This window comes from Protopterus annectens, chromosome 3.part0, assembly GCF_019279795.1.
Source record: "Protopterus annectens isolate FY-2018-M chromosome 3.part0, PAN1.0, whole genome shotgun sequence".
Lineage (NCBI taxonomy): Eukaryota > Metazoa > Chordata > Ceratodontiformes > Protopteridae > Protopterus > Protopterus annectens.
This window is the reverse complement of record NC_056731.1, coordinates 1,246,888,577-1,246,916,440: the sequence shown is the minus strand read 5'-3', so window position 1 is coordinate 1,246,916,440 and position 27,864 is coordinate 1,246,888,577. Positions and strand designations below refer to the sequence as shown.

At 45.1% G+C, this 27,864-nt stretch overlaps 1 protein-coding gene across 1 annotated transcript in view; it reads right to left on the bottom strand.

Annotated features, from left to right (window-relative positions):
- Window positions 1–372: 372 nt before the first annotated feature.
- LOC122797031 (histamine H3 receptor-like) overlaps window positions 373–27,864 on the bottom strand; it is a 311,876-nt gene continuing 284,384 nt past the window's right edge. Inside the window, exon 3 of the mRNA XM_044065804.1 lies at window positions 373–1,158. Within this exon, the coding sequence (XP_043921739.1) occupies window positions 373–1,158 (786 nt within the window). The remainder of the gene's footprint in view (window positions 1,159–27,864) is intronic.

Genomic DNA, 27,864 nt, shown 5'->3' with positions numbered 1-27,864 from the left:
CTGCTTTCATCAATGTTTTATATGTATTTTGTAGGGTTAGCACTAACCCTATTTCTGTCTAAATGAATATTCTTTCTTCAATTGTGTCTCCTAATCCCTAGTTATTTAATCTAGCAGCAGCCCTACTGTATAGCTGGGCCAACCCCCCCCCCGTCTTTTCTCTTTGAACCTTCCAGTTTACGTGTTTCATTTGCCTTTGTTTCTCACTGAACATCACATAGATATCTACTCATCTTATGATTCATAGATATAATTCTGTAGTACATATATTCACTCTACTTATCCCTGAAGAATGACTTCCTTTGCTAACATCAATGTATATCTGTCATCCATGGCTATATAAAATGCATAGCATATGCATCATGTAAGAACTTATTTAAGGTGAAATATTTTACAGAATGCTCTTCGGAAACTGCTGTGGCACAATGGATACAAAACAGGATTTATTAGAGAGTTTGACCACATACACCATCCTATGATAAAACTCCAAAAAGAGTCACTGTTACTCTGGCTTATTGAACTAATGATGATAAACAATGTGTACGGTGCCTGGCAAATGCCAAAAATGCAAACAAGTAGAGCAAGAGACTTTGCAATCTTTTTGTCTTTGGAAAGTTTTAATGCAGAGTTTTGAGATGGTGTTTTTGGTTCATCCACTGGTGATGAGATGTTCCCGTTATTCACATCACTAATGATTTCATCCATTTTTTGCACAGAAAGAGCATTACCAGTGCATTTATTAATAGCAGATTCTTTTGACACAGAAGAAGAACAGGTTACTTTTTCTTTTAGTGAGAGCATATGCAGTCTTATAAAAGATAAAAATGTTTCTTTTCCTTCATTTTTTGGCTGTAGTTGCATTTTACTGACTGTAATGTGTCTGTTTTTAGTTCGCTTTCTAATGTTCCAGTATATACTTAGATTGAAATAGCTTACACTGAAGAAGGGAATGAGAAAATTACAATTTAAAAGACAAACAATATAGTACCAGCTATATGTAAATTCAGCAAAACACTGGTTACTAGGTAGATGTGACTCTCCAGTGATAGTTTCCCAAAAAATCAGAGCTGGACCATAAATCATAAATGCAAGCAGCCATAAAGCAACAATCTTTGCAATGCTGTTACATATCTTCTCTTGCTGAGCTCGATGTGCAACCTGAGAGAAAATAAAGAAATGCCTGTTACTAGTAGAACTGCAAAACATTTAAGCTAAGCTGAAAAGTAATGCATTTACGTTTGAAGTTGTCTCATACTCACACACACACACACACACACACACACACACACACACACACACACACACACACACGCACACACACACACACAAACACACACACACACACACGCACACACACACACACACACACACACACACACACACACACACACACACACACACACACACACACACACACACACACACACACTCATAGACACACATATTTCATGAATTAATTCTTTAAGAGTGACAGCTTATGTGAAGAGAAGAGAAGGGAAGATGAAATGACAGAAGAGAAGAGGAGAGATGAGATTTAAGTTTTCAGATTTTTGTGAATATTTGATCACATTCTAATTCCTGCTAATCTTATGACTTATGAAGTATGTTTACAGCACAACACATACTGAACTCATGTTCCCAAAACAATTTTCAAAGTCAGTAGAGTAATACTATCAATCACTATGGTGTGAGAGCAGATATTGCAATAAGGGGCTAACAGCTCTATAATGTTACATGTTACGTTATTACTTTTTTCATTTGGGACATATCTCAGAAGATGGAGGCATATGTGCACTTTAGATGACATGCATAAAGATAACAGAAATGATGAGGGGGCCAAAAATAATCAGACCCCTTGGTCATTTTTCACAACATATTAAATTTTCCCATCTAAAATACAGATAAAAAATGAAATTGAAAAGATGAATGCAGACACATACTGGGTTTCTTCAGAAAAAGAACTTTTAAATGGCAATGAAGACATGAAGGTAAACAACTGAAGTTCCAAATACGTTTTAATCTTGTTCATTAATGATTTACTAGAAAAATAAATGATCCTTAAAAAGTGAATTCAAATAAGAATTTCTGCAGTAAGTGTGCATTGTTAACAGATTGTTGCTGGAGTGAGATCATGAAGTGATTCACTATGGAAAGCTTAGGTAAATCTGACTCCATTACATGCCATGAAATGATAAAGCCATGGCTATGCCATAGACATCATTGATTAAATACTGTAGTTTGTGACTTCAGGAGTGAGCTAATGATGAATCTGAGAATACAGGCAGTCTCAGCTCTCAGCTCCTTAAATTGGGTGAAACGTATCTCATACAGCATGAGAAAAAGCTGGGGATGGCTGCATGACTGAAGAGAAAAGTGTGGTATAGAAGAAGAAAATATCTGAGCTACTTATATGTTGATGGCCATCCACCATCTCCCTCTGCTCCGTACCACGTTGTATCATAAGATAAAATTATTGTATGGTATGTCTTCAAGAATGGGAGAAAGGGAACATTCCCACCCATGAAGTAATGTAGACTGACATCACAATGTTTGACAGTGAGCATAAAAGAGATATTACAGCATCGAGGTTGGGGGTAGTTAAATTATTTGGGACAAAATAAATATAAGGAAATATACTGTGTTTAAGTAGCTACTGCATGTTTAATTCTCTACTAAATCTAGTCTGGGAACTGAAGGCAATTATATTGGCAACTCTGTAAAGACATTGGGCCGGATACACGAAGGCTTGCACGGAGTCTAAGAGTAGTGTAAGGCTCCATGCAGCCTTCGCGATCCAGGAACAGCCCAAAGTCCGTGTAAGAGACAAGCTAAAACGTCTCTTACACGGAGTGGGCGTGGATAAGCTAATCACCTCACTTGCAGCCAAATATCATGCAAATGAGGATGATTAGTGATCCAGGAAGCCCAGAACAGCCTGTGAAAGAGCCGTTTTAGCTACAGAAATGTACTCAGTTGACAACTGAGTACGTTTCTGCAAAAAACGCAATGGAGCCATGTCAGCTCCAAATAAAGGGTGCATATGTGTCAGGCAGCATGCCAATGGCCAAATATGTGGTCATTGGCAAGGTAACCTGATGCAAAATTATTAAAAATATAATTTTTTTTTTTTGGCGATCGCCGATGTGTAAACCCAGCGCAGCCTCGCGCAAACGGGCTGCGCTGTATAAAACATAAAAACGAAGGTTATAAACCCACAAATGTGGGTTTTATGCAATACATGGAATTTCAATGCAGGGACCAGCAGACCTAAAACAACATGGCCACCGTGTAGTGGTTGCTAAGGGGGGAAGCTGAGTCTAAGAGATGTAACTAAGCATTAGTAGGCAATCTGATGCAAATGAGTGTTAGGATACTGAATTCCACTGTTACATAGCAAATGAGCACATTCTGAGTAGTGTAAGAGTTACAGAAGGGGGAGGAACAGAGTAGGAGATAGGTGACATCACAGGGGGGAATGGTAGAAAGAAATGCAGTTCATTGGAGGTCAGAGTTACATGACAGATGTCAGACAGATATCATGGAAAGAGGTGTGCCACTAGATAAGCATGAGAAAGTCAAGAAATGGAAGGTGTACACTGTTGCCTACACCAAAGTTTCTTGCTGGGCATGCATGCGCACGTGTGCGCACCATGAAGCGCGAGTAAGACAGTGTGCACGCATGTAAGACAGACTGAGGATGTGGGAGCATGTTGGGAGATGTTTAACACTGTTTGCGTGGGTGTGCACGTGGGTAGGGCAGACTCAGCATGTAGAAGCCTGTTGGCAGAGCTGTAACACTGTTTGAGTTGGTGTGCGCGCGTTTTAACCCGAATAAGATGATTCTGAGCCATGTAAGCATGTGTGCGCGCGTGTAAGCCACTGTGAGCGTGTTTCTGCTGATATACACGCTGCTCCACCCAGAGGAAACAGAAAGGAAAAAGGAAGCAACATAATTTGTAGGAAGCTACCAGGGAATACTGCTGGAGCTAGCAGGTGAAAACAATTAGAAGCAGGCAATTACACAGGCAGAATAGTAGCTCAGCCCAACACTTAAAAATCTGAAAACAGCAGAGCAAGATGTTGCTCTCAAGAGACACTGCAAGACAGGAGTAAGCTATTAGAAGTGAAAACTGAAAAAGCTGAACTCAGAGCAGAAATGTTAGGGGCTGCCATAGCTGTCATAAAGAGACATAGGCGACTTGCTGAGGGTGGTGACAATGCAGATGGTGCCAGACAACCCACAGTGAGGAGACGGAGAAGAGTGTTCAGGCCCAGGGTCACCTACCATGGGTTACGTGAGCTGGAGACAGTAGAGCGCTATAGAGTGGACAGAGACCTCCTGTAGCAAATAGTGGAGCTGTGCAGGCCACGCCTCACACACAGAACCAACAGAGGGGAACCCATCCCAGTAGAAACCAAGGTATGTGTTGGCCTAAGAATACTAGCAACAGGTACCTTCCAGAGACCAACTGGTGATATGATGGGGATATCACAGGCATCAGCCTCCAGGGTACTGCACCAGTTCCTGGATGCCATGTCAGCACATGTCGGTGATCATGTATATTTCCCCAATGCCCGTCAGGTATTGGCCAGCAATATGCGCCTCTTCCAGCAAATAGTAGAATACCCTGAGGTAGTGGGTGCAATAGACTGCACGCACATATGCATCAAAGCACCAGCTGGTGAGTGGGGTAGGGCATACATTAACCGCAAGGGCTTCCCCTCCATCAACTGCCAAGTTGTGTGTGATGCCCAGGGCATAATAATGAATGTGTGTGCTGGCTTCCCTGGGAGCTACCATGATTCCCACATCTGGCATTTGACACAGCTGTACCAGACATTTGCCAATGGGGATATCCCGCACGGACACCTAGTGGGGGATGCAGGTTATGCACTGCAGCCGTGGCTGATGACACCCATCAGAAACGCACACACACCTGAACAGGAACACCATAATGTGGCACACGCACAAACATGTAATATAATAGAGCATGTGTTTGGGCTGCTCAAGTCATGGTTCCGGTGTCTGGACACATCTGGTGGAGCCTTGCAGTACACACCAACTACATGTACCCAAATTGTCATGGTATGTGCTATGCTACATAATATGATCTTGCGAAATCAGCTGCAGCAGGACCAGCATAGAGCCGGGCCAAACAGCCCCCCACCATTGCCAAGGCCATCACAGGCAGAGCGTGACTCAGAGAAGGAACAACCTGAGCCTGCCCCAGTAGGCAGAAGGAGGCGTGCCCAGTATGCCCTGGCCTTGGCAAAGAGGCAACGCATAGCACATATACTGGCTCAGTAGGAACCCTGGGAATGATACCCCCTCTGACTCACTCAAATAATAACAGGGATGCCTAAAATGACATGACCCTGCTCACAAACGTGTACAGGGAGTGTAATATGTGCATCCGACAGAGGCAGCCCTGCAGCACCACCTGAGGCATGAATGCCATGTGTTAAGTAATGTAACACCATGTATTATATGCACACCTGAGGACCCTGACTAACATCCTACCCTCACTAAGCATCATGCCACAATATGACAATGAGATGATCAAGTGCAATAATTGACTGAAGTATCGCAGTTAGTCAAAGGGGATCCAATGTGTGCCAGCCTGGGATGACATGCTGAGCATGACATGATACTCCACCTGCTAGGACTGGCGTGCACCTATCAGTGCAGGCCGTATGGATACTGGCAAAGGCTGTTGTTACCCACAGTGTGCCCTGAATAGGTAAGGCTCAAAACACAAACCTACCTCCATAGGTATCAGAAGGGATAAGAATAAGATAAGGGATAAGTCGAAACAGCAAGATGCATGCAGTCTAAACTCACCCAGTATGGACAATGTTGATATCTGTGCTGTAACAGAAAACTGAGGCAAGGCTCACAACAGCACCCTAACACTACCAGGTTACACCTCATACTGTGCTGTGCAGCCTCAAAACATGGAACAAGCTACAAAAGGAGGGTGACTAGCAATAATTGTCAAGGATAACCACACCCCCATGTTAGTACCACAACAAGAATCAGCATGGACTAGCCATGGTCAAGTAACAGTGGCTAAAACTGCCCCCAGTTTATAGCCTGCTACAGACTACTGTCCCAACACCAGGAACTGCACCTGGCCTATGCTGGAATACATGAATATATCAAGTCCTCCAAACCACATAATATTGGGTGACTGAAAATACCCAGACATAGACTGGGAGCATTATACTAGCTCCAACACTGTAGGACAAAAGTTCATAGAATCCATAAACCAAAATGCACAGGAACAACGTACCACTCCCACAAGAGGGGTAAGCATACTGGATGTGATAATCAGCAACATGGGTACTGGATGGCAAGACGAGAAGTGTATTACTCACTGGTAAAACCAAACCATAGAGTAATCACACTGGATATACAAATCCTGACCACAGTCCCTGGCCAGAAAACCACAGTGGAAAACATGTGTAAAGCAATATTTGCACTCCTCCAAACTGATATGGAATCCATTAAAGGTCCTGTGCAGGTGCAAAATATGGGCCACACCTCAGAACTTGTAATACAGCCATTCCATGAACACTGCCAGGAATGCTTGGATTATGCAATCCTAAATTAAAACAAGACACAATGTCATACATGCAGGCATCTGGCATGGTGGACACCAGCCATAACCAAACCATGCAAGAGAATGAGGAAGCTACTACATGATAGAGCAAACATAAACAATGAAGTAATCACTAATCAGTAGTATGGCAATAAAATATGTCCACACATACAATCCACTAAGGCCAGCCACAACAAGTTGAATCTGTGAATCTTGAGGCAATGTTACACCTGCCCCAAGTACACAGACAACCCCCAACTCCCCCCAAGAAATACAAATATATGTGAGAGATGCAACCATGCAACCATCTATCCAAACTGGAGGCCGAGCTCCCTCAACTCAGTACTACCAAAACTAGTCAGGAGGAGAAGGTAACCACACACACACCACAAACACAGTCCCACATAGACCTATCACAACTGCAAACCAAAGACATAAACACAGAAAAACATTCCCGGAGGCACAAATTACAAACACAGCACACCAACAGAGGCCTCTAAAGCAGACACCCAATCAAACAACTTCCAAACATAGCACATGCAACACATAGTACACAAAGCTGGTGTGCCAAACAGTCACAGGCCAGAAGGAGAAACAACATGCCTGATACAGTTGTAATAGGTGACTCCATAGCGAGACACACTGCTGTCCTGCACACCAGACTGAACAAGGGAAAGGGTACAGTAAGCTGCCTGTAGGCTGCCACAATACGCCACATAACACAAGTATGCAGGTCACCCCAAAGCAAGTAGAAATATGATGCAGTCATAGTCCATGCTGGTGTGAATGGCCTGAGATGTACCTCCCTAGACTACATGAAAAGAGACATAGATGAGCTCTCTGATTATGTAGTCCAGGCTGGTATGACACTCACCATTTGCAGCATCCTACCCTTACCAAGAATAATGCCACAGTACAAACATGGAATGATCAGTCATAGCAAGTGGCACACTTACTGGTTTCATTCCAAGGGGATCCAATGTCTGTCTGCTTGGGATGTCATGCTTGACAAGCCATGCAGCTGTTCCTGTGATGGCTTGCACCTATTACCCCTGGGTGTCTGGATATTGGATAAGGCTTTTGCCACCTCCATAGAGCCTTTTGTAGGCAAGGCTGAAAAGACTAACCCACCATCCTAGAAAACATAAGTGGAAAGAAACATAAGGGTAATGCTGACCAATGCCAGATGTGTAAACCCCAATATGCATGCTCCTGAGGCCATCCCCAGTATGGAGAACATCGATGTCTGTGCAGTGACAGAAACCTGCTGCAAGCCTCCTGACAGCACACCAGCACTACCAGGTTATACCACATATCATGTGTCATGGCCCCAAAACCTGGAACAAAACATAAAAGGAGGGTGAGTATCCATATTCAGCACAGACACCCATACGACCAGGTAACTGACAATGCACAAGGCATTGGAGTCCACCCATGTGCAACTAACTGTAGGCAAGACTGCTGTACAGTCTGTAGCATGCTACAGACCACACTCTCACACACAGGAACCCCACCCAGAAGTCCTGAAGACACTGGACAGTATGAATGTCCCACCAAATACCAAACAAGGTACCACAAATTACCACATAGGTGGTAAACCATTATGTATGGAAGGAGTAATCAGGGACCTAGGGACACAAGTGGACAGTAACCTGTTATGTGACACTCGCATTGCCAATGTGGCTAGGAAGACTGTCTATATTGGACACCGTATCATGAAAGGATTCACATCTACGTCAACAGAGGTCATTGTGCCCCTATACAGTTCTCTTATCACACCCATAATCTAGTACAATGCCTCATATGGGATGTACCTTACCTGACACCTGCAGCAGTTAGAAAGACCTCAAAGGTACCTGACCAAGAGGATAAAGGGTCTCAAATATATGTCATATGATGCCTGGCTGAAGACACCCCAGATGAATGCAGTCACATACTGCGTACACAGAGGCATTGCATGCCTGTTGTACAAGGCCATGCCCAACACAGGAGTAATGGACATGCTCCACCCCAGAAAACTCAAAGCCATCGGAGCTGTGAGAGTGAGAGATGTCAACCTCAACAAATAATGAAATAGGATGTGCTGGAGGGACAGATACATAATCCAGAGGCTCCCCACACCCTGGACCAGAATCCCACTCCATGTTAGGCAGAGCCCCTCACTGACACTCTTCAACAGGAATCTTCCAAGTGGATGGATGATTGTAGAGTTACACTGGAGGTCTTCACTGTGTCATGTCCAGACAGAGGCACAGCAAAGCAAATCATAAATGGCCATAATATTCACATAGCAAGGGGTGGCAAAAGCCACACACACTCTGGCTAGGCTAACAAATGCCCTAGGGTGGATAGCCTAGTATGAACCTATGAACCTATGAAGATACAAATTGTACAGGACACTAAGGATAATCCCAAGGCTTTCACAACTGATGGTAGGAACCGTGTTGGGAATTCACAGATATGCTCTGAATCACACAAATATCACAAACAACATACCACACACACACATATTGCCAACATACATCCTGACAGGTGCGGTGCAAACCCCCCCCCCCCCAGAATGCAAAATATCTATCCCAGCAGACTGCTGGCCCCCTGACATTGCAGATGCTGAGGTAACAGCCAGCATCTACAAATCAAAACACACAGCAGCAGCAATGGTATGAGATGGTGTCCTGGGCTGAGTCCAACATGGACTCCAAGACGAATAGAATGCCAAATCACACTACTGCTCAAAATCATCCTTACCACAGGATATGTACCCAAAGAGCAGTGTACAACAACAGTGGTCCTTCTCAACAAAGGTGTTGCCTGAATGGATACTGAAAACTACCACCCCAGAATCCTGAGAAGCTCGGTCTGCACAGCTATGGAAAGGATCAGCATGTACCGCAGACATAAAGATATCGGGGACCTACTGACACCGGACCCTACCCAGTGTGGCTTTCTTAAGTGCAGATCCTGCCACTAAACATGTTTGACTCAATTGAAACAGTCATTAAGGTCATTGATGAGGGCAATGTGGTCCACACAGCGTAGCTGGACCTTGCAAAGGCTTCTATACAATACCCTACATGTTCATTATAGATAAGCTCACCAGCTTAAATATAAACCCCTATGTCAGTAGAGGGGTTGCAAACCAGATCAAGGACAGAACAGACATGGTCAGACATGCTGCAGCCATGTTAGACTACAAACCAGATATAACTGGCATCCCACAAGGCTTGGTCCTGGGATCTCCCTCGTCTGGTATATATGTCCCATAGGTACAGGCCAACATGGAAGGACTGTGTCTGAACATGTTTGCAGAGGACTACAAACTGCTCACCATATATGATCCACCAGCTGACACAAGCATCCCACAAAAGGGTCACATAGAAACAGACAACTGGTGCCATAGACATGTCAGCAAGCTAATTGCAGAAAAGTGTATAGTCAACCTCTGTGGATATACAGTAAGTGCCCACCAATTACCACATAGATGTTAACCCATTACGTACTTAACATGTAATGAGAGACCTGGGGACACAAGGTGATAGATATCCTGCATTGGACAAACATGTGCTGTAGTGTTTACAGAAACATACCATATACCCACCTAATCATGAAGGTTGTCAGATCTAGATAAGGGGAGGTCATTGTGGCTCTGCAGTCATCCTTCATCAGCGTTACAATTGACTACAATAGCCCCTGTGGGATGTACCTCAGCAGACACCTCCATCAACCGTAAAGTCCCCAACAGTACCTCACCAGGAGTATCAAGGAGCTTGCACAGATGCCATGTGTTGCCTGTGTTGCTGGTATCAATAAACATGCTGAACCTTGTACAATCTGAATGGCAGTGAGCTATGCACGTGAGAGACCTGAACCCCAGCACTGACTTACATAGGACAAGCTGTACTGCATGATCCATAACACAGAAGCCACCCCCACCCATGAGTAAACTCCCAGTACAGGCTACCCATAGAGTCACTTATCAATTTTCCTCAATAGGAATCTTGATGAGTGGATGGGAGATGGTAGCTTTATCCTGGGTATCACTGTCATGTCACAGGTAGACAGAGGCACAGTATACTAACCATGACATATGTCATGGCAAACTCCACTTACAATGTGTGTCGAAGGACAAACACACTCTCCAACTAGCATTAGAAATGGACTAGGGCGCATCGCTAGTGTTTGCAAATGTACACCTGTGTTGTGGAATACACTACCAATGTTGGACAAGCCTGGTTTAAGTGAACATAATGCAACATGGTCAGATGTACACAACTGGCCCCTAACCAGGCTGTTGTGCTCACTATGGAAATGTAAAGCAGTGATAGCACTAAAGCCCAGGATACTGTCCACCACAGTCAAAGTACTGAACCAGTACACTATACAGTACTACAATGTTAGGTCAGTGTGAAAGGATGTTGACAACTATATGCAAAGTATCCCATGCAAACCCTGCAGGCACAGTATAATCCTGTTGTGTTCACACACAAAGCAGTTGTACAGTAACTACACAACATGACACACAACCATAAATGGGAGATATTTGTTGAAGTTCACACTCATCCACAAATGTGGTGGGCTGCAGAGTTCAACATATGGAATGCTCACACTGGGCATGCTCACACACTTTGATAAATGAGACATATGTCAGACAACAGGCCATGGGAAGGCTGAACTGGGCATGCTCACACACTTAGGCCAACTCAGTTTAGCAGTTGGCCACACATATCTGGTATTTTTACGTGTTATTCCAGGAACCAACCACATTACAGCAGTCTGCCCAGTGCACACAGTTAAATGACTACAGAGACATACGTGATATAGTGGATCCCTCCCATATGCAAACATCTTCCACAGATACACAAGTTGTTCATACAAACAGGGAATGCTATGGCAATAAAGACGTGCAATCAGCAACAAATAATGTGCATTTGACAATTAAACATATAGGTGTAGAGGTCAACACTAGGCTGTTTGCCCTAGGGAATGACAGCTTAGCCAGAATGTGCTTGGCATCTGCCTTCCCACAGGATGCATATTCCCCTTTCTAAACACCGATGATGTCAGCACCCTATAAGTACAGCAGGAGAAAACAAACCTCCCAGTAATGCGAATAGCGCGCTCCGCTAATGTGTCCATTTCAAGTGTCATAACATAGTTAGGTAGGGATTTGAATCCCGCAAATGCTCAGTGTGTGTGGGTGTGTGTGAGTGGGGTTGGTGTGTGTGCAAGTCTGTGGGAGAGAAATGTCCCTTTTGGCAACTGGGAAAACACACTACAGGATGCACATTCCCCTTTCTAAACACAGATGATGTCAGCACTCTATAAGTAAAGCAGAAGAAGGGAAATTTTCCAGTCATGCGAATAGCGCGCTCCGCTAATGCGTCTGGCTCAAATGTCATAACGTAGTTAGGTAGGGGTTTGAATCCTGTAAATGGCAAGTGTGTGTGTTTGGCTGAGGGGGGTTAGTGTGTGTGCAATTGTGTGTGAGGGAAATGTCCCTCTTGGCAACTAGGAGAACAGACTACAGGATGCACATTCCCCTTTCTAAACACTGATGATGTCAGCACTCTATAAGTATAGCAGGAGAAGGGAAACCTCCCAGTAATGCAAATAGCATGTTCCGCTAATGCGTCCATCATAACATAGTTAGGTAGGGGTTTGAATCCTGCAATTGGCAAGTGTGTGTGTTTGACTGAGGGGGTTAATGTGTGTGAAGGAAATGTCCCTTTTGGCAACTAGGAGAACAGACTACAGGATGCACATTCCCCTTTCTAAACACTGATGATGTCAGCACCCTATAAGTACAGCAAGAGAAGGGAAACCTTCCAGTAATGTGAATAGCATGCTCCGCTAATGCGTCCGTCTCAAGTGTCATAACATAGTCAGATAGGGGGTTGAATCCTGCAAATGGCAAGTGTATGTTTTTGGCTGAGGGGGATTAGTGTGTGTGAGGGAAATGTCCCTTTTGGCAACTAGGAGAACAGACTACAGGATGCACATTCCCCTCTCTAAACACTGATGATGTCAGCACCCTATAAGTACAGCAAGAGAAGAGAAACCTCTAAGTAATGTGAATAGCGTGCTCCGCTAATGCGTCTGTCTTGAGTGTCATAACATAGTTAGGTAGGGGTTTGAATCCTGCAAATGGCAAGTGTGTGTGTTTGGCTGAGGGGGGTAGTGTGTGTGTAAGGGAAATGCCCCTTTTGGCAACTAGAAGAATAGACTACAGGATGCACATTCCCCTTTCTAAACACTGATGATGTCAGCACCCTATAAGTACAGCAAGAGAAGGAAAATCTCCCAGTAATGCAAATAGCGCACTCCGCTAATGCATCCGTCTCGAGTGTCATAACATAGTTACATAGGGGTTTAAATCTTGCAAATGGCAAGTGTGTGTGCTTGGCTGAGAGGGGTTAGTGTGTGTGAAGGAAATGTCCCTTTTGGCAACTAGGAGAACAGACTACAGGATGCACATTCCCCTTTCTAAACACTGATGATGTCAGCACCCTACAAGTACAGCAGGAGAAGGTATGTGGCATGGACAATGACTGAGTCATATGTGTCCATGCCTCTGACTGACCTGTATGCTTGTGTTATGTGGTGGACCATAGTGCCCCACAGGCATATCACTGTGACCTTCACCTTGTCCAGCCTGGTGAGCGTGACCATACTGTACCGGACAATAAAGGTAGCTAACACAACTGTGGCAGGTGTGTTGTCTAGCTGTACAGGCTGTGACTGGCACACAGGATTTGTGTGCTATGTGTTATGTGTGATGTGTTCAGGCATAACGTATGCCTGTGTGCCAGCTGTAGAGGTGTGTGCCGCTCAGGCAGGATGCTATTCTAAAGCTCCACGAATGGCCCAGTGTGTTCACGTGCTTGTATTGCTGTCAGTGTAGGTCTACATCAGACTGGTATTGTAGTCACTGTAGTATTGCATGCCACCTGATAGGTTATGCCAGTACTGGGTTCAGAGTGCTTAGTCCCCAGTTTGGCTATGTGGTTCCATCTCATACATGTGTTGTACGTCCATGTGTAGGAGAGAGGGTTGACTGTGTACATGTGGCAGCTGTGACATTGCCACATGACCCACATATTCCACAACTGTAGCATAGGTGTGACTGACAACTGACCTTTGAACATGCTACCATAGTATTGTGATTGCCATGGTGATTAACAGCACATAGGGCTAATGGGGAACAAGGTACATAGGTTCATAGGTTCATAGCATCATACTAGGCAATCTGCCCTAGGGCATTTAAGAACCTAGCCAGAATGTGTTTGGTTGTCGCCATCCAATGTAAATATATCTTGCCATGCCCTTTTCCAAGGTTAGTATACTGTGCCTCTGTCTAACAGTGACACAGAAGTGATACCCGGGGTAAACCTACAATGTCCCATCAACTCATCAAGATTCTTCTTGAAGAGAGTCAGTGAGGGACTCTTCCTAACCTGGACTGGGATTTTATTCCAGAGTGAAGTGAGCCTCTGGGTTATGAATCTGTCCCTCCAGCATGTCCTATTTATTTCAGTGCTGAGGCTCAGGTCTCTCAAGCGTGTATCCCGATGGGATGTGGATATTCTCAGGTGCAGCATGCCCATTAATTCCGGGTTCGACATGGTGTTATACATTAGGCACAGATCGCCTCTGAACAGGCGGTATGCCACTGAGTAGAGCTGGGGTTTATTTAACAGGTCAGCATATGCCATCTGTTTGAGCCCTTTGATCCTCTTGGTGAGGTACTTGTGGGGTCTTTCCAGTTGCTGCAGGTGTCTGGTAAGGTACATCCCGACAGGGGGATTGTACTCAATTATGGGCCTGATGAGGGATGAGTAAAGAGGCACAATGTCCTCCCCTGATGTAGATGTGAATCCCTTCATGATGGGGTGGGCTATATACAATGTCTTTCTAACCACTTTGGCCACGTGGTTGTCAAATGAGAGATTGCTATCAACTTGGGTCCCCAGGTCCCTAATTACTTCTTCTGTACATAATGGAGTACCACCTATGTGGTACTTTGTGGGAACTTTGTTTTTGCCAAAGGGGATGACTATACACACTTTTGCATTCAGCTGGAGGCCATGGCTCTGGCACAAGTTGTCTGTTTCTATGATGCCCCTTTGGAAGATGCTTGTGTTGGCTGGAGAGTCAATTATGGTGGCCAATTTGCAGTCATCTGCATATTTGGTCAGCCACAGTCCTTCTGTGTTGGCCTGTACCTCCGATAAATATATATACCAAACAAGAGAGGTCCCAGGACTGAGCCTTGTGGGACACAACTTGTAACTGGTTTGGAGTTTGGCATGGCTCCAGCAATTCTAACCATGTGGGTTCTGTCCTTGAGCCAGTGTGCAATCCATCTAGTGACATAGGGGCTTATTTAAGCTGGTGAGCTTCTCTAGAATGCCAGAGTGGGGTATTGTTTTGAAGGCTTTTGCGAGGTCCAGGTAGGCTGTGTGAACCACCTTCCCCTCGTCAATGGCCTTGGTGACTGTTTCAAAGAAATCAACCAGATTTGAGAGGCAGGATCTGCCCTTAACAAAGCCAAACTGGGTATGAACCAGTGTCTGTAGGTCCGCAATATCTATATCTATGTGGTCCATGATGATCCTTTCCATAGCTCTGCAGACCAAGCTAATGTAGCTTATGGGGTGATAGTGTCCAGGATCCATTGAGGCACCATCTTTCTGTAGAGGGACCACTGTTGCTGTACACCACACTTTGGACACATATCCTGTAGTAAGGCTGGGATTGAACAGTAGGTTTATGTTTGGTAGTAGCACGTCTTGGTGGTCATGTAGGACACAGCCCGGGACACTGCCTCGTCCCATTGATGCAGTGTGTATTGCTTTGGAGAGGGCGGCTCTTACCTGAGCATCTGAGATGTCAGCAGGGCAGCACTCTGCTGGGATACATATTTGCCCTTTCAGTGTGGAGGGGGTGAGGTTTGCACTGAACCTGTCAGCTAGAATGTTGGCAATGTCTGTGGGTTTGGTGTTTCTATTGACATTTTGGACTACCTCTGAGCATATCTGGGAATTACCACCCAGGTTGCTAACATAACTAAAGAAAGCCTTGTGATTATCCTTAGAGCCCTTTGCAATTTCTGTCAAAGCTGGCCTTAGACAATCTTATGAGTGCCTGTAGTTATTTGCTAATACTGATCAGTGATGCCTTCCCTATTTGTGAATTTGCTGTATCATTTGGTGGCTTCCTCCTTCTATTGTGTAGTTTGTTTATGGCTGGGGTCCACCAGACAGGACGTCTGCCTTTGGAGGATTGGGTCTTGGTTTTATTCGGGATCACATGATCCATGCATTCCTGAAGGCGTCCATAGAATGTGTTTATAGAGGAATCTGCGGTCTGGTCTGTAGTTTCCACAGGCCCTGGGGCTTTGAAGGATACCACCTCAGTTTTGAGGAGTGTGAATTTGCTTTAGAGAAGTTGTTCACTGTGGTGTTCTGGGCAGGGGGTGGGGTCGGGATGTGAATATCCAGTGAGATTAGTTTATGGTCCGATCTTACCAGTGAGGGATACACTTCTGGTCTGGAGCATAGAGTCCCCATGTTGGTGATGATCAGGTCTAGTATGTTTCCCCTTCTTGTGGGAGTGGTAACAAGTTGTTCCATAGCATTTGAGCTCATATATTCTAGGAATCTTTGGCCTAGGGTGTTGGAGCTAGAGTCATGCTCCCAGTCCATGTTTGGGTAGTTGATGTTGCCCAATATAATGGTGTTTGGAGAGACCTTCATATTTCCACTGTTCACAGGATGGCCAAGTGCAGTTCTTGGGTTTGGGAAGGTGGTCTGTAGCAGGCTATGACCTGGTAGGCAGTTTCACCCATTGTTAGGTGCACATGGATAGTCTCTGATGCTTGATGCTTTGCCACCAACCTGGAGGTGTGGGTATCTTTGATGAATATCAATACTCCCCCTCCATTTGTGGTTCGTTCCAAGTTTTGTGGCTGAAAAGCATGGTATGAGGTTACACCTGGTAATGCTGGTGTGCTCTCAGTAGCCCTGAACCAGGCATCTGTTACTGCACAGATATCGATGTGTCTCCATGCCAAGGAGAGTTTCGGGTGCATGCATCTTGAGGTTTAGGCTTCTGGCGTTGGGTAGCATTACTCTTAGTTTCTTATCCCTTGTGATACCTATGAAGGTGGGTTTGTCATTTGAGCCTTGCCTAACATAGGCACTATGGGGGTAGCAAGAGCCTTTGCCAATATCTGAAAGCCCAGGGGTGACAGGTGCAGGCCATCCCTAGCGAAGCAGGTGGTTCAACAGAAGATGAATATGTGAAGGTGTAGTGCCTGTGATTAGTTAGCAGTAGCATATATGACTGCTCACGTGGATACATGCCAGGTAAGTCATATGCACTGTGTCACAGGCAATGTACATGTGAACAGGACAAACAGTGACATTCTGTCAAGTGAGACATGGACATACATATAGTAAGCTATGCAGATGGCACTAGGAGTCCACAGAAGCTCTATAACTATGCATTGCAGGTGTGATCAGTATTCCAGGGTAATTGCAAGCAAACATGCATGCAAACAAAGCTACAGTAAACAGGGCTGCATGTAGTCCATTGTACAACAAACAAGCTGTACCACTTCCAGTAGGTAACACTGCAAATATGCAGGCACTATGCACATGTACATGGAAATACATGGGTCAGATGGCTAGGGTCCAGTATCAGCGCACACAAGTGTACAGACCATGTACTGTCAGGATGTACAATAACTGGATGGAAACCCATGTGCTCATACCTGCAGTAATACACATGTCAAATAACAGACACTGAGCCTTCACTCAGTGGTTCCATACGTAGTAGGATGTATGCTACCTGGCCTGCCACCACAGTATCCCTGACATATATGGGGACTCTCCCTCCTGTGACAGTTAGTTTTGTGTGTTGGGGCTGTATAGCATGGTATGAGATGTGAGCTTGCAGTGCTAGGGTGCTCCTGTGTGTCCTGTACCAGTCGTGTAGTACTGCACACATATCAACATCCTCGAACATCCGCATTGCAGAGTCCAGTGTGGGCAACATGCCACTTGCAGTTTACATGTCCATCATTGCATATTACTACATTCATTACCTTATCCCCTGTGCTACCTATGTATGTAGCCTTCTGTTGACATCATTACCACCAGTATGCCAACATGTGCAGATGATTCACTATGGTACTTACCATGGTTGTAGACAACAGTACATGACAATCACACCCTTAATGCATCAGGCATGCTGTGATATACCCACAATTAATTCAGCACACAGTACTGTTAACAACATGATACTATTACTACACATCTATGTGGTCACCCTGTGCATCAGCAACATGTTAACCTGTACCTGCACAGTTGTTACAGATTGCAGGAGGTGGCACAGTTTCATCATATGCACAGGGTGTGAACTTGGTATGCCTGAGTCAGCCACCGATACCACCGATTGACATGTATGTGTATGTGTGTTGGTGAGGGACAGCAGTAGAAGGTGGGGCAATGTTGATGCAGTGTATGCGTGTATGCGGTAGCCCTAGGTGTTGTCAATTCGCATGTGTGTATGGATGCACACAGTTCCACCTCATGGCTGCCATATACTGGTGTTTGTAGACAGCCACAGACTGTACCTGCCAGGTCATACAGATCAGTGTCTCTGGCCACGGACACTGTACGTGTGCCTTGCAGGGGTGCTACGGACCATATCCGGTACCAACCCAGACTGGGTACTGTCATCAGGAACAGGTGTTCGTTGACTGGACACAGATCCCTGTCGGGCCTGGCCAGAGCCACGTGCACGTGGTCTCCTGGGGCGGTCTGATGACAGCACAGACCCAGCATTGCTGGGGCTGCTGCTGGCACTACTGGGGCAGCCGCAGCCCTGTTGTCGTCCGTGACAACTGCCAGCTGCTGCTGTTGCTGGCATACGGCCACGTCGATGCCTCAACTGCCCACCATCGCCCTGGCTCATGGACATGTAGTTGTGGAACCGGTCTAATATGTCCCCACAACATCTGTCTATGACATCGGTGAAATCACGGATGGCAACCGCAATGTCACGCATACTGCCAGTCATGGCTGTGCGACATGCTGTCAGCTCCCTCAGACCCTGTCTTGTGTACTGTTCCATACGTGACTGTGCCTGCATGACAGCCCGAAACATAGCTGAGGTTGCAAGACCTCTGTCGGCACGTCTGACAGGGGCAGTACGCCCACGGATGATCCCATGAGAACCCCTGGACATCTGCCTGTGTGGTACCATCTCTGGGCCATGCCCATGGCTGCTGTGTGGGGAGGCATGTGCCACAGATACCACATTACCCTGGTCAATGCCCACTGTATGCTGTCCATCACCTAGGGACATTGGTGACAAAGGGTGTATTGGCAGGATAACTGTGCGCATTGATGGGGTCGACAGCTGTGTACTGTCAATTGGCTGACCAACGGCAGACCCTGGCATACCTTCCTATGCCATTACACAGATGTCATCATTATCAGTACCCATGGCACCTGATTCAGGTTCCCTGCTACATGACACCAGAGCAGCACCAGAACCTGTGGGAGTGAAACAGGAAACACAGTTTACAATGTCTACACATTACTAGTGATGCACACATACACACATGCACACATGCACACATGCGGACATGCACACATGCACACATACACACATGCACAGGTGCACACATGCACACATGTGCACATGCACACATGCACACATGCACACATGCACAGGTGCACACATGCACACATGCACACATGTGCACATGCGCACATGCACAGGTGCACACATGCACACGTGCACACATGCACACATGCACGTGTGCACATGCACACATGCGCACATGCACACATGCACATGCATGCACACATGCACACATGCACACATGCACACATGCACACATGCACACATGCACACATGTGCACATGCACACATGCACAGGTGCACACATGCACACATGCACAGGTGCACACATGCACAGATGCACATATGCACAGGTGCACACATGCACACATGCACACATGCGCACTTGCACACATACACACATGTGCACAAGCACACATAAACACATGTGCACATGCACAGGTGCACACATGCGCACAATACACACATGCACACACGCGCACATGCACACATGCACACATGCGCACATGCACACATGCGCACATGCGCACATGCACACATGCACACATGCACACATGCACACATGCACACATGCACACATGCACATGCGCATGCACATGCACATGCACATGCACAGGTATGCATGCACATGCACACATGAACACATGCACACGTGCATATGCACATGCACATGTGCACATGCGCACATGCACACGTGCACATGCACACATGCGCACATGCACACATGCACATGCACATGCACACATGCACTGCACATATGCACACCACACATGCACACATGCACACATGCACTGCACACATGCACTGCACACATGCACACATGCACTGCACACATGTACACATGCACACATGCACATGCACACATGCACATGCACAGGTGCACACATGCACATGCACACATGCACACATGCACATGCACACATGCACATGCACATGTGCACATGCACACATGCACACACATGCACATGCACACATGCACACATGCACACATGCACATGCACATGCACACATGCACATGCACATGCACACATGCACACATGCACACATGCACACACATGCACACATGCAGAGGTGCACACATGCACACATGCACACATGCACAGGTGCACACATGCACACATGCACACATGCACACATGCGCACATGCACACATGCACACAATGCACACATGCACACATGCACGCATACACACATGCGCACATGCACACATGCACAGGTGCACACATGCACAGGTGCACACATGCACACATGCACACATGCACACTTGCACACATGCACACCTGCACGCAGTTTCACACAATTGTACAGTACTCAGTATGCGTGATATCAACACACAGACACAGACACACCTACATGCATACAAAGAGCGCTACTAAGTGAGCCGAATATTACTATTACTATCAAGACTATTACAGGAATTGTTAATACACACTCACCAGCATGGATGGGCTGCATTGCTGTTACACCAGAGGGACCTGCAGACGTGAAGAAAATAGTGTCAGTGGGCACCACTGTGCCATTGTTACTGAGTATGATACAGGTCAGTAGTACAACAGTCGCCTTTCACAGATCAGCTGCTAATATTGAGGATATCACACTTGCACATTAAATACTATGGTGACAGCTACAAACCAAGGACACACCTCACACATGCATTAACTACAAGTGTACACAACAGTCAACTATACATATGGCATATTACCTGCACATTCACAGTCTTGCTGCTGTATGGCTCCAGCCTCCATCATAATGCATGTCTGCTGCTGTTGTTGTTGCTGGCGGACTGGAGCCACTACACTCATGAGTAGTCCCTCCAGTCTGGTGAGTGGGGGATGTGTAGCCACCCCACCACCTGTGGCGACCTGTTGCCTGTGGATATCTGATGCACGCTGATGGACATTTCTGATTAAATCACTGCAGTGATGTTGTACCTGCTCATATGTCCTATTATGCGTGCCTATGTCATTTACCCAACAGACCAGGTCTTGCCACAGTGCAGCCCTCTCCTGCTGATTCTGGCTGGTGCGGGAAAAGAGTATAGCATAATCCCGCACCAGGCTCTGGTGTATCTCCTCATCCTCAGCTGTGGAGTAAGTGGGATTCCGTGGGTGAGCCATGTACCTGAAAAAGAAAATAACCTGATATCAGCAATATATGTCAGCAGAATTTGGCACACATACTACACATGCTACTCGACTGTTATGATACAACATATCTCACATATATAGCATCTGTCTCTCTATTGGTGGATACACATGTAAATGGCCAGGTATCAGTGCTCAACCAGCAACTGTGCAACAGTACCTGGCACACTCCGTACGACATACTACCAAACCCCAGCAGTCAGAACACTGATTCAAGTCAAGAGCACCTCCTCACTCTGGGGGTTTGTATCTAGGTACTGTATGGCCTACATCATCAACTACTGTGAGCTGACCACACACTAATTGCCCTGGATATACATATCCCACCTCCACCACCAGCACAAACAACTATAGCGAATAACATTACAGACGCAAACTTTACACTTTGTAACAGTGACATGGTATCCTTTCAGCCCACTGGGCCAGTGGCAGATACAACCCACAATGCTGACCCCTACACAATTGCTTTCTACAGACATCTCCGAGAATGCATGGATCATGCAGTCCCATATATGACCAAGACACTCTCCACAAAGGGACAGCATCCTGTCTGGTGGACCCCAGCCATAGACAGATTGTATTACAGAAGATGGAAGCTACTGCAAGACAGAGTATAATTCCATAAAGGGAGGGCATGTCTGAGCAGCACTAGTAAGGATCTATTTTCCATCATACAAACATCCATGGGCAACTTTGAGAGGGAAATCAAGAGGAACACTACAGATAACCAGAAGGCCTTCTTCAGTTATGTTAGCAACCTGGTCAGAATCCATCCTCTATGCCCATAGTTAGTACACAACAACAAATATTTCACTGACACCACAGATATTGACAACATTGTGGCAGACAGGTTCAGTGCAGGTGTCACCCATCCTCTCCCCAAAATAAGACATAGTTATCCCAGCTGACTGTAACCTCCTGTCATCACAGATGTCCAGGTGAGAGCCCTCAGGAAAGCAGAATACACAACATGACTGGGACCTGATGGTATCCCCAGTTGCATGCTACATAAACTCTGACAGGAGTTAAACACACATATAGAAGTGCTATGTAACACTAGCCTGACTACAGGATATGTACCTGTACACTGGTGCACAGCAGCAGTGGTTCCACTCCACGAAGGAGGCACCTCAACATACCAATACAATACAACACAATACATTACATTACAATACAATACTATACAATATGCTATTGCCCCGGGACTACAGCAGCATACTGTTCTGCTACCCTGACCATTGTGACACATGTGGTGTGATGGTACCTGCTGCTGTCACACAGTTACACAGGGTGACTCATATGGCATATTACCTATCTGACTAACATTCAGCAGGGGTATGTGTGACATGTACTCATGGGGAGTCTTGCTTCTTAACACTGTGTGGTTTATTGCAGGGTATGTCTTATCTGTGGGTAGGAACTTTTACCTCCACATGTGCTCTCTATTGCAGTGGCATGGACGACACACAGCAGTCATTTAGGTTGTGGATGTTGTGAGGTGTTACTATGGTTGTTGGACATCTGTCATGGGTGTGACTTACGATGTAAATCCGGGAGTGGTAACCTCTATGTGGGTAGTATATGTGTACTCTGTGGTGTTGTCAGTCACTGTGCATTGGTAATGTGTTTGAGTGCATTGTCACAGTGTTGTACATGTCACTGTGTCCTTCTCCATATCTGTAGCTGTCATGTGAGGTCCATACCATGGCATCCATTATGTGGTGTGGAGGGTACACCGACCTACATGTCCATAGCTGACACACCATGTCTGCTGACACATACCATGTGCAGGTATTCCAGGAATAGTGTGCCGCTGTGAATATCATTGGGGCCACTATTGTACACATTTATGACCCTGTTCACCCCTGACACATGCAGTGGTGGGCAGCCAATCACATATCTGGTGGTTACTGGTGTAGGTGATTTGAAATGTGGTATGCTACTCTGGTTTTGACACTGGTGTTCACTCCATGCCTTTGTCACCAGGCACCTGTTGCAATACATCTGTACACATGTGCCTCACTCAGAATTTATATACATCTCTCTCTCTCTCTATATATATATATATATATATATATATAGATATATCTATATGTATATATATATATATATATATATATATATATATATATATATATATGTCTGTATACATATACACATATATATATATATTGATGTACATATATTGCTATCGATGTGGAGAGGGGGACACAGAGGGGTAAGAGTGACAGAGGGGGTGGGACAGGGTGTGTTGAGGTCGTCATATACAGTCTTACCTGTAGATAGTCAGATCAGTCTGTCTATGTATATGTATCTACATATATCTATATCTGTATGTGTGCATTACATATATATGTTTGTACATATTCTATCTATCTACATCTGTCTATGTATTCCTACATCTCTCTCTATGTATATATACATATATGCATATTATATATATATATATATATATATATATATATATATATATATATATATACATACATACATATGTTGACATACATACGTATCTATATGATAGACAGGTATATCAACATGTTTGTCTGCCATACTGTATACACACACTAACATACTGCTAAACATACATAACTGTGAAACCTACTTTGTACATTGCACTACAACCTACAGTCAACCTACATTGATATGTGCACATAGATGCTCTCACATACAAATGTATGTACAGCCTTCACTGATAGTTGCTGTATGTCCCCTGCCCTTTACACATCTTCATATACATATGGATACAGACCAATGACACATATGGAGGGTTCACAATATGTAGACCTTTATAGTATTACTTTACATTACCTGTGTTTGTCACAGCTGCTTGTGTTGCCGTCTGGTTTTCTGTCCTGCTGCTCCACTTCCCACTTGTCAGTTTTCAGGTGGCTGTTGCTGAACAGTTTTGTTTGTGTCTGCTTAATTTCAATTTTCTCTGTCTCTGTCTCTCTCTCTCTCTGTCTGTCTGTCTGTCTGTCTGTCTCTCATGTCCTCCTCAGGGTGCAATGAAAGTATTGCATGTGTGGACTGGGAGTAAAGCATACTTTTGTAGGTATCTGCATATGCCCATGTGATGGCCTCTGCACCAATTGTTAGCCAGCATTTGCTAATTGCATGCAGCCAATTGTGTACTGATTGCAGTTCTCACTGTGATTTCAGAACAGTGCTATAAAAAGGTATGTGAGATAGGCGTAGCCCTTTCAGATTTTAAGGGCAGGGACCATGCTGTTATGCTGTGGACAATGTTCTGTGAGTGTAAAGGTTGGTATCTCTCTCATATTTCCAGCTGTGTTGTAGATTAACATTCCTCCATTCATTTCTCCAGTTTCCTGTACTAACTGTGTATGTACACTGACACCTACAACTACTACTAGTGTTAATTTGTGTGTGTGTGCTTTCCTTTCACTTTTGCTTGCACTTTGTTGCTAAGGCTTCAATATTTTCCCTTTACAGTCACTACTTGTATGCCTGCTAGGTGTCCTGACTGTAGTGTGCTGCTGTAGCTTTCCTATTTTCCATGTACATTCACACCTTGGAATGCTTGCTATATCTGCTAGGGTGTTACAGCATGCAGTGTGGTCTGGCCATGGTGTGGGCCTTGACATCTATTAGGGTATTTGAATATGCTGCTGAGCAGGCCCGAGAGACTTTCAGGTTCATCTGTTATCTGCCTCATGGAATGGTACATATCAGTGGGGTACACCTATTAAATTGTCTGGTATGCTGCAGTTGTGACTGTGGGTTAGCATGAGCATATGTATTACTACACTTATTCTGCCATGCAAGTGGTGAATACTTTCAGGACTCCATAGTTACCATTGCATGTGTTGTTACACCTTTCTGCCTACTGTTTGTACATTTCACATGGAGTCTGTGGGGCATCCCTGTAAGTCATTCACTGTTGATATCTCTAGGCTCTTAACTATTCAAATATGGTGGTATCAGACCTCTCATGTGTACAAATATTTGCAGGTTGTCCGCATTTCTGCCTCATATTTTGGTCAATATCTCATGCACAGCTTTTTCTGGCAAATCACTCTGGGCTCAAGTCAGAATATAGTGACAAACATTCAAGTTTCAGACTTCATACCCTTCCAAACATCCCACAAAATGCAGACCCTGTTAGTCTCTGAACTGTCTGCGTTTGTTGTAACATTATTTGTAATGTGTCCCTGGTTTTGGGCCTTTGCTCCACATATTTTATTATTTGGTTCGGATGTGTTCCTGTAAGAGGTTGTGGTGTATGGGCAGTGATTATCCTGCTGTGAGTATGTGTGTGGCTTGCAAGGTGCTATAGTGACATTAATACCTACTAGCTACCAACTAGCATGGCTGTTTCTGTTCACACACTACAATTATGGAAATCCACTAGTTTTGACAGTAATTCTAAATGACATGCTTTGTGTACTACACATCTATATTCCCTTTACATTCATTCCTACTATTACATGATATATTTATTTTAGCACAATGTATTTGTGTAAGAGTCATGGCTTAGTGGTAAGTCATGCAGACTATTGTTTCCAAGGTCCTGGGTTTGGGACTGCCAGTGGGATTTTATTTTGCTTCTGAACTGACTACAAGACCTGTCAATCAAAGTGACTAAGGCACTTTTAAGCAGTTGTAACCGGGTTAGCGCTGGTTTGGCGGAGCTCATGCATGCATGCGCAATGGCGTTTAGCTCTGCACACACAAGCGCACACCCGCTTACAACCGCTTAAATGTGTTTACTCTTGCGCACACCAGCCTATTTTCTTTGAAAGAAATGAAAATGGGGAGACAGGAAAGTGGTGAAAAGGGGTCACAAAGAGGGTAAGACAGTCGGGAAACAAGCTTGGGTTTTGCAGGAGGGATATAGGTAAGGCCCATAGCTGCCCATTCCTTCATCAGCAACAGCTGTGCATATGTTTGTAATTTGGTGTGACATTTGATACCTTCCACCCCTGAGAGAGGTGTAAGGACAACAGTAATACTTGTTGTACAGCCAATTGTAATTAATAGTTTCCATGTCTGGTAGACATATGTGCGGAATGGGCAGCTATGTATGGGGCGTAATTTTTTTGTGGGTACAGAATGCCCTTTTTTTTTTTTTTCAGGTGAGAGTGGTATGTCAGGTGAAGGAAGTCGGTACAGCTGGGGAGGTATTGGATAGGTAAACAGATAAGACAAATAAGACGCATACAGGGGCGGTGTATGACACGTGTGGGGGGGTTACACAATTGACGGGGATGGAGGTTTGGATATCCAGAGCCCATGAGCCCACAGATGGCAACAGTGGAACTGATATCCCCACCCATAGGCAGTTGCCACTGTTCCTTCACTGCCCAGGATGGGGCTGTGCTGAGGGCTGTGTAGGCCGGGCAACAGGCATGCCCGTAAGTTGTGCCACCCATGCCTCAAGCTGGCATAGGGGCTCGAGAACAGAGTCCCGAATCTCCCTATGCACAACAGTCTGGATGCTACGGAGGGTGAGTGGTGGTTCTCCTCCAGCCACACTTGCAGAGGGGGGGGCGAGCCCCATCCCCTGCAGCGCTTCCACCCGCAGGTGGCACAGGGCCACTGGAGGAGGGTCCAGATTCTGCACTAGTGCCAGGTGCACTCGCCAGCTGAGGTGGGAGAGGTGGGTCCACTGGAACCCGCCTTCCCTGTCATCCTATGTTTTGCATTATGTCATGACAATTTAGGTTAGTGACATATAATACCATTCACAATTAGTTGTAACAGCATGCATTAGTATTCCCATTAACCAAACACCCAGATATTCACACCATTGAACAGCGTGCATAACACATGCATAATATGAACAGCAATACACAGTCCAACAACATGCAGGGTTAATTGATGGCAACAGGCCATCAGGTTTGGATGTATGAACAGGGCAGATGCATCAATGGACATGCAAATATATATGACCCAACAGGACAAACGTCCAGGGTGTTAATTGTGATTGCACATACCATTTTCACGTGGAATGGTTTATATGTGGTTATAGGGTGGGGTGAAGAAAATAATATTAACACCTTCAAATACCAATACATATGCTGTACAGTTCTAATAGCTACAGATATATACACAGTACTATTCTAACTACAGTTTCCTATATGATAACTACTTCAACTTGGTGACAGGACTGTTACTGCTACATCAATATACATTTTATTGTTCTTCATACACATTCATATCTAGCTTTGTTCAGCTACAACATCCTGCTACATTTGCTTTAGATAGCTGTAGACAAGTTTGGATGTTTGGTATATCAGACAATCTTACTATCTGCATATTGCAGACTGAGAGCAACATATCCAGATTTTAGGATACACATTCCAGATGCAGCAACACTTTGAACAGATTTTGCTGTTTGGTTTTGATTCTCACATGCATTTCATTCTGTCTTGACTGCAGCATACTTTATTCAGGGGTTATTACTACTGTATTGCTGGATTCATGACACTTTCTCACCT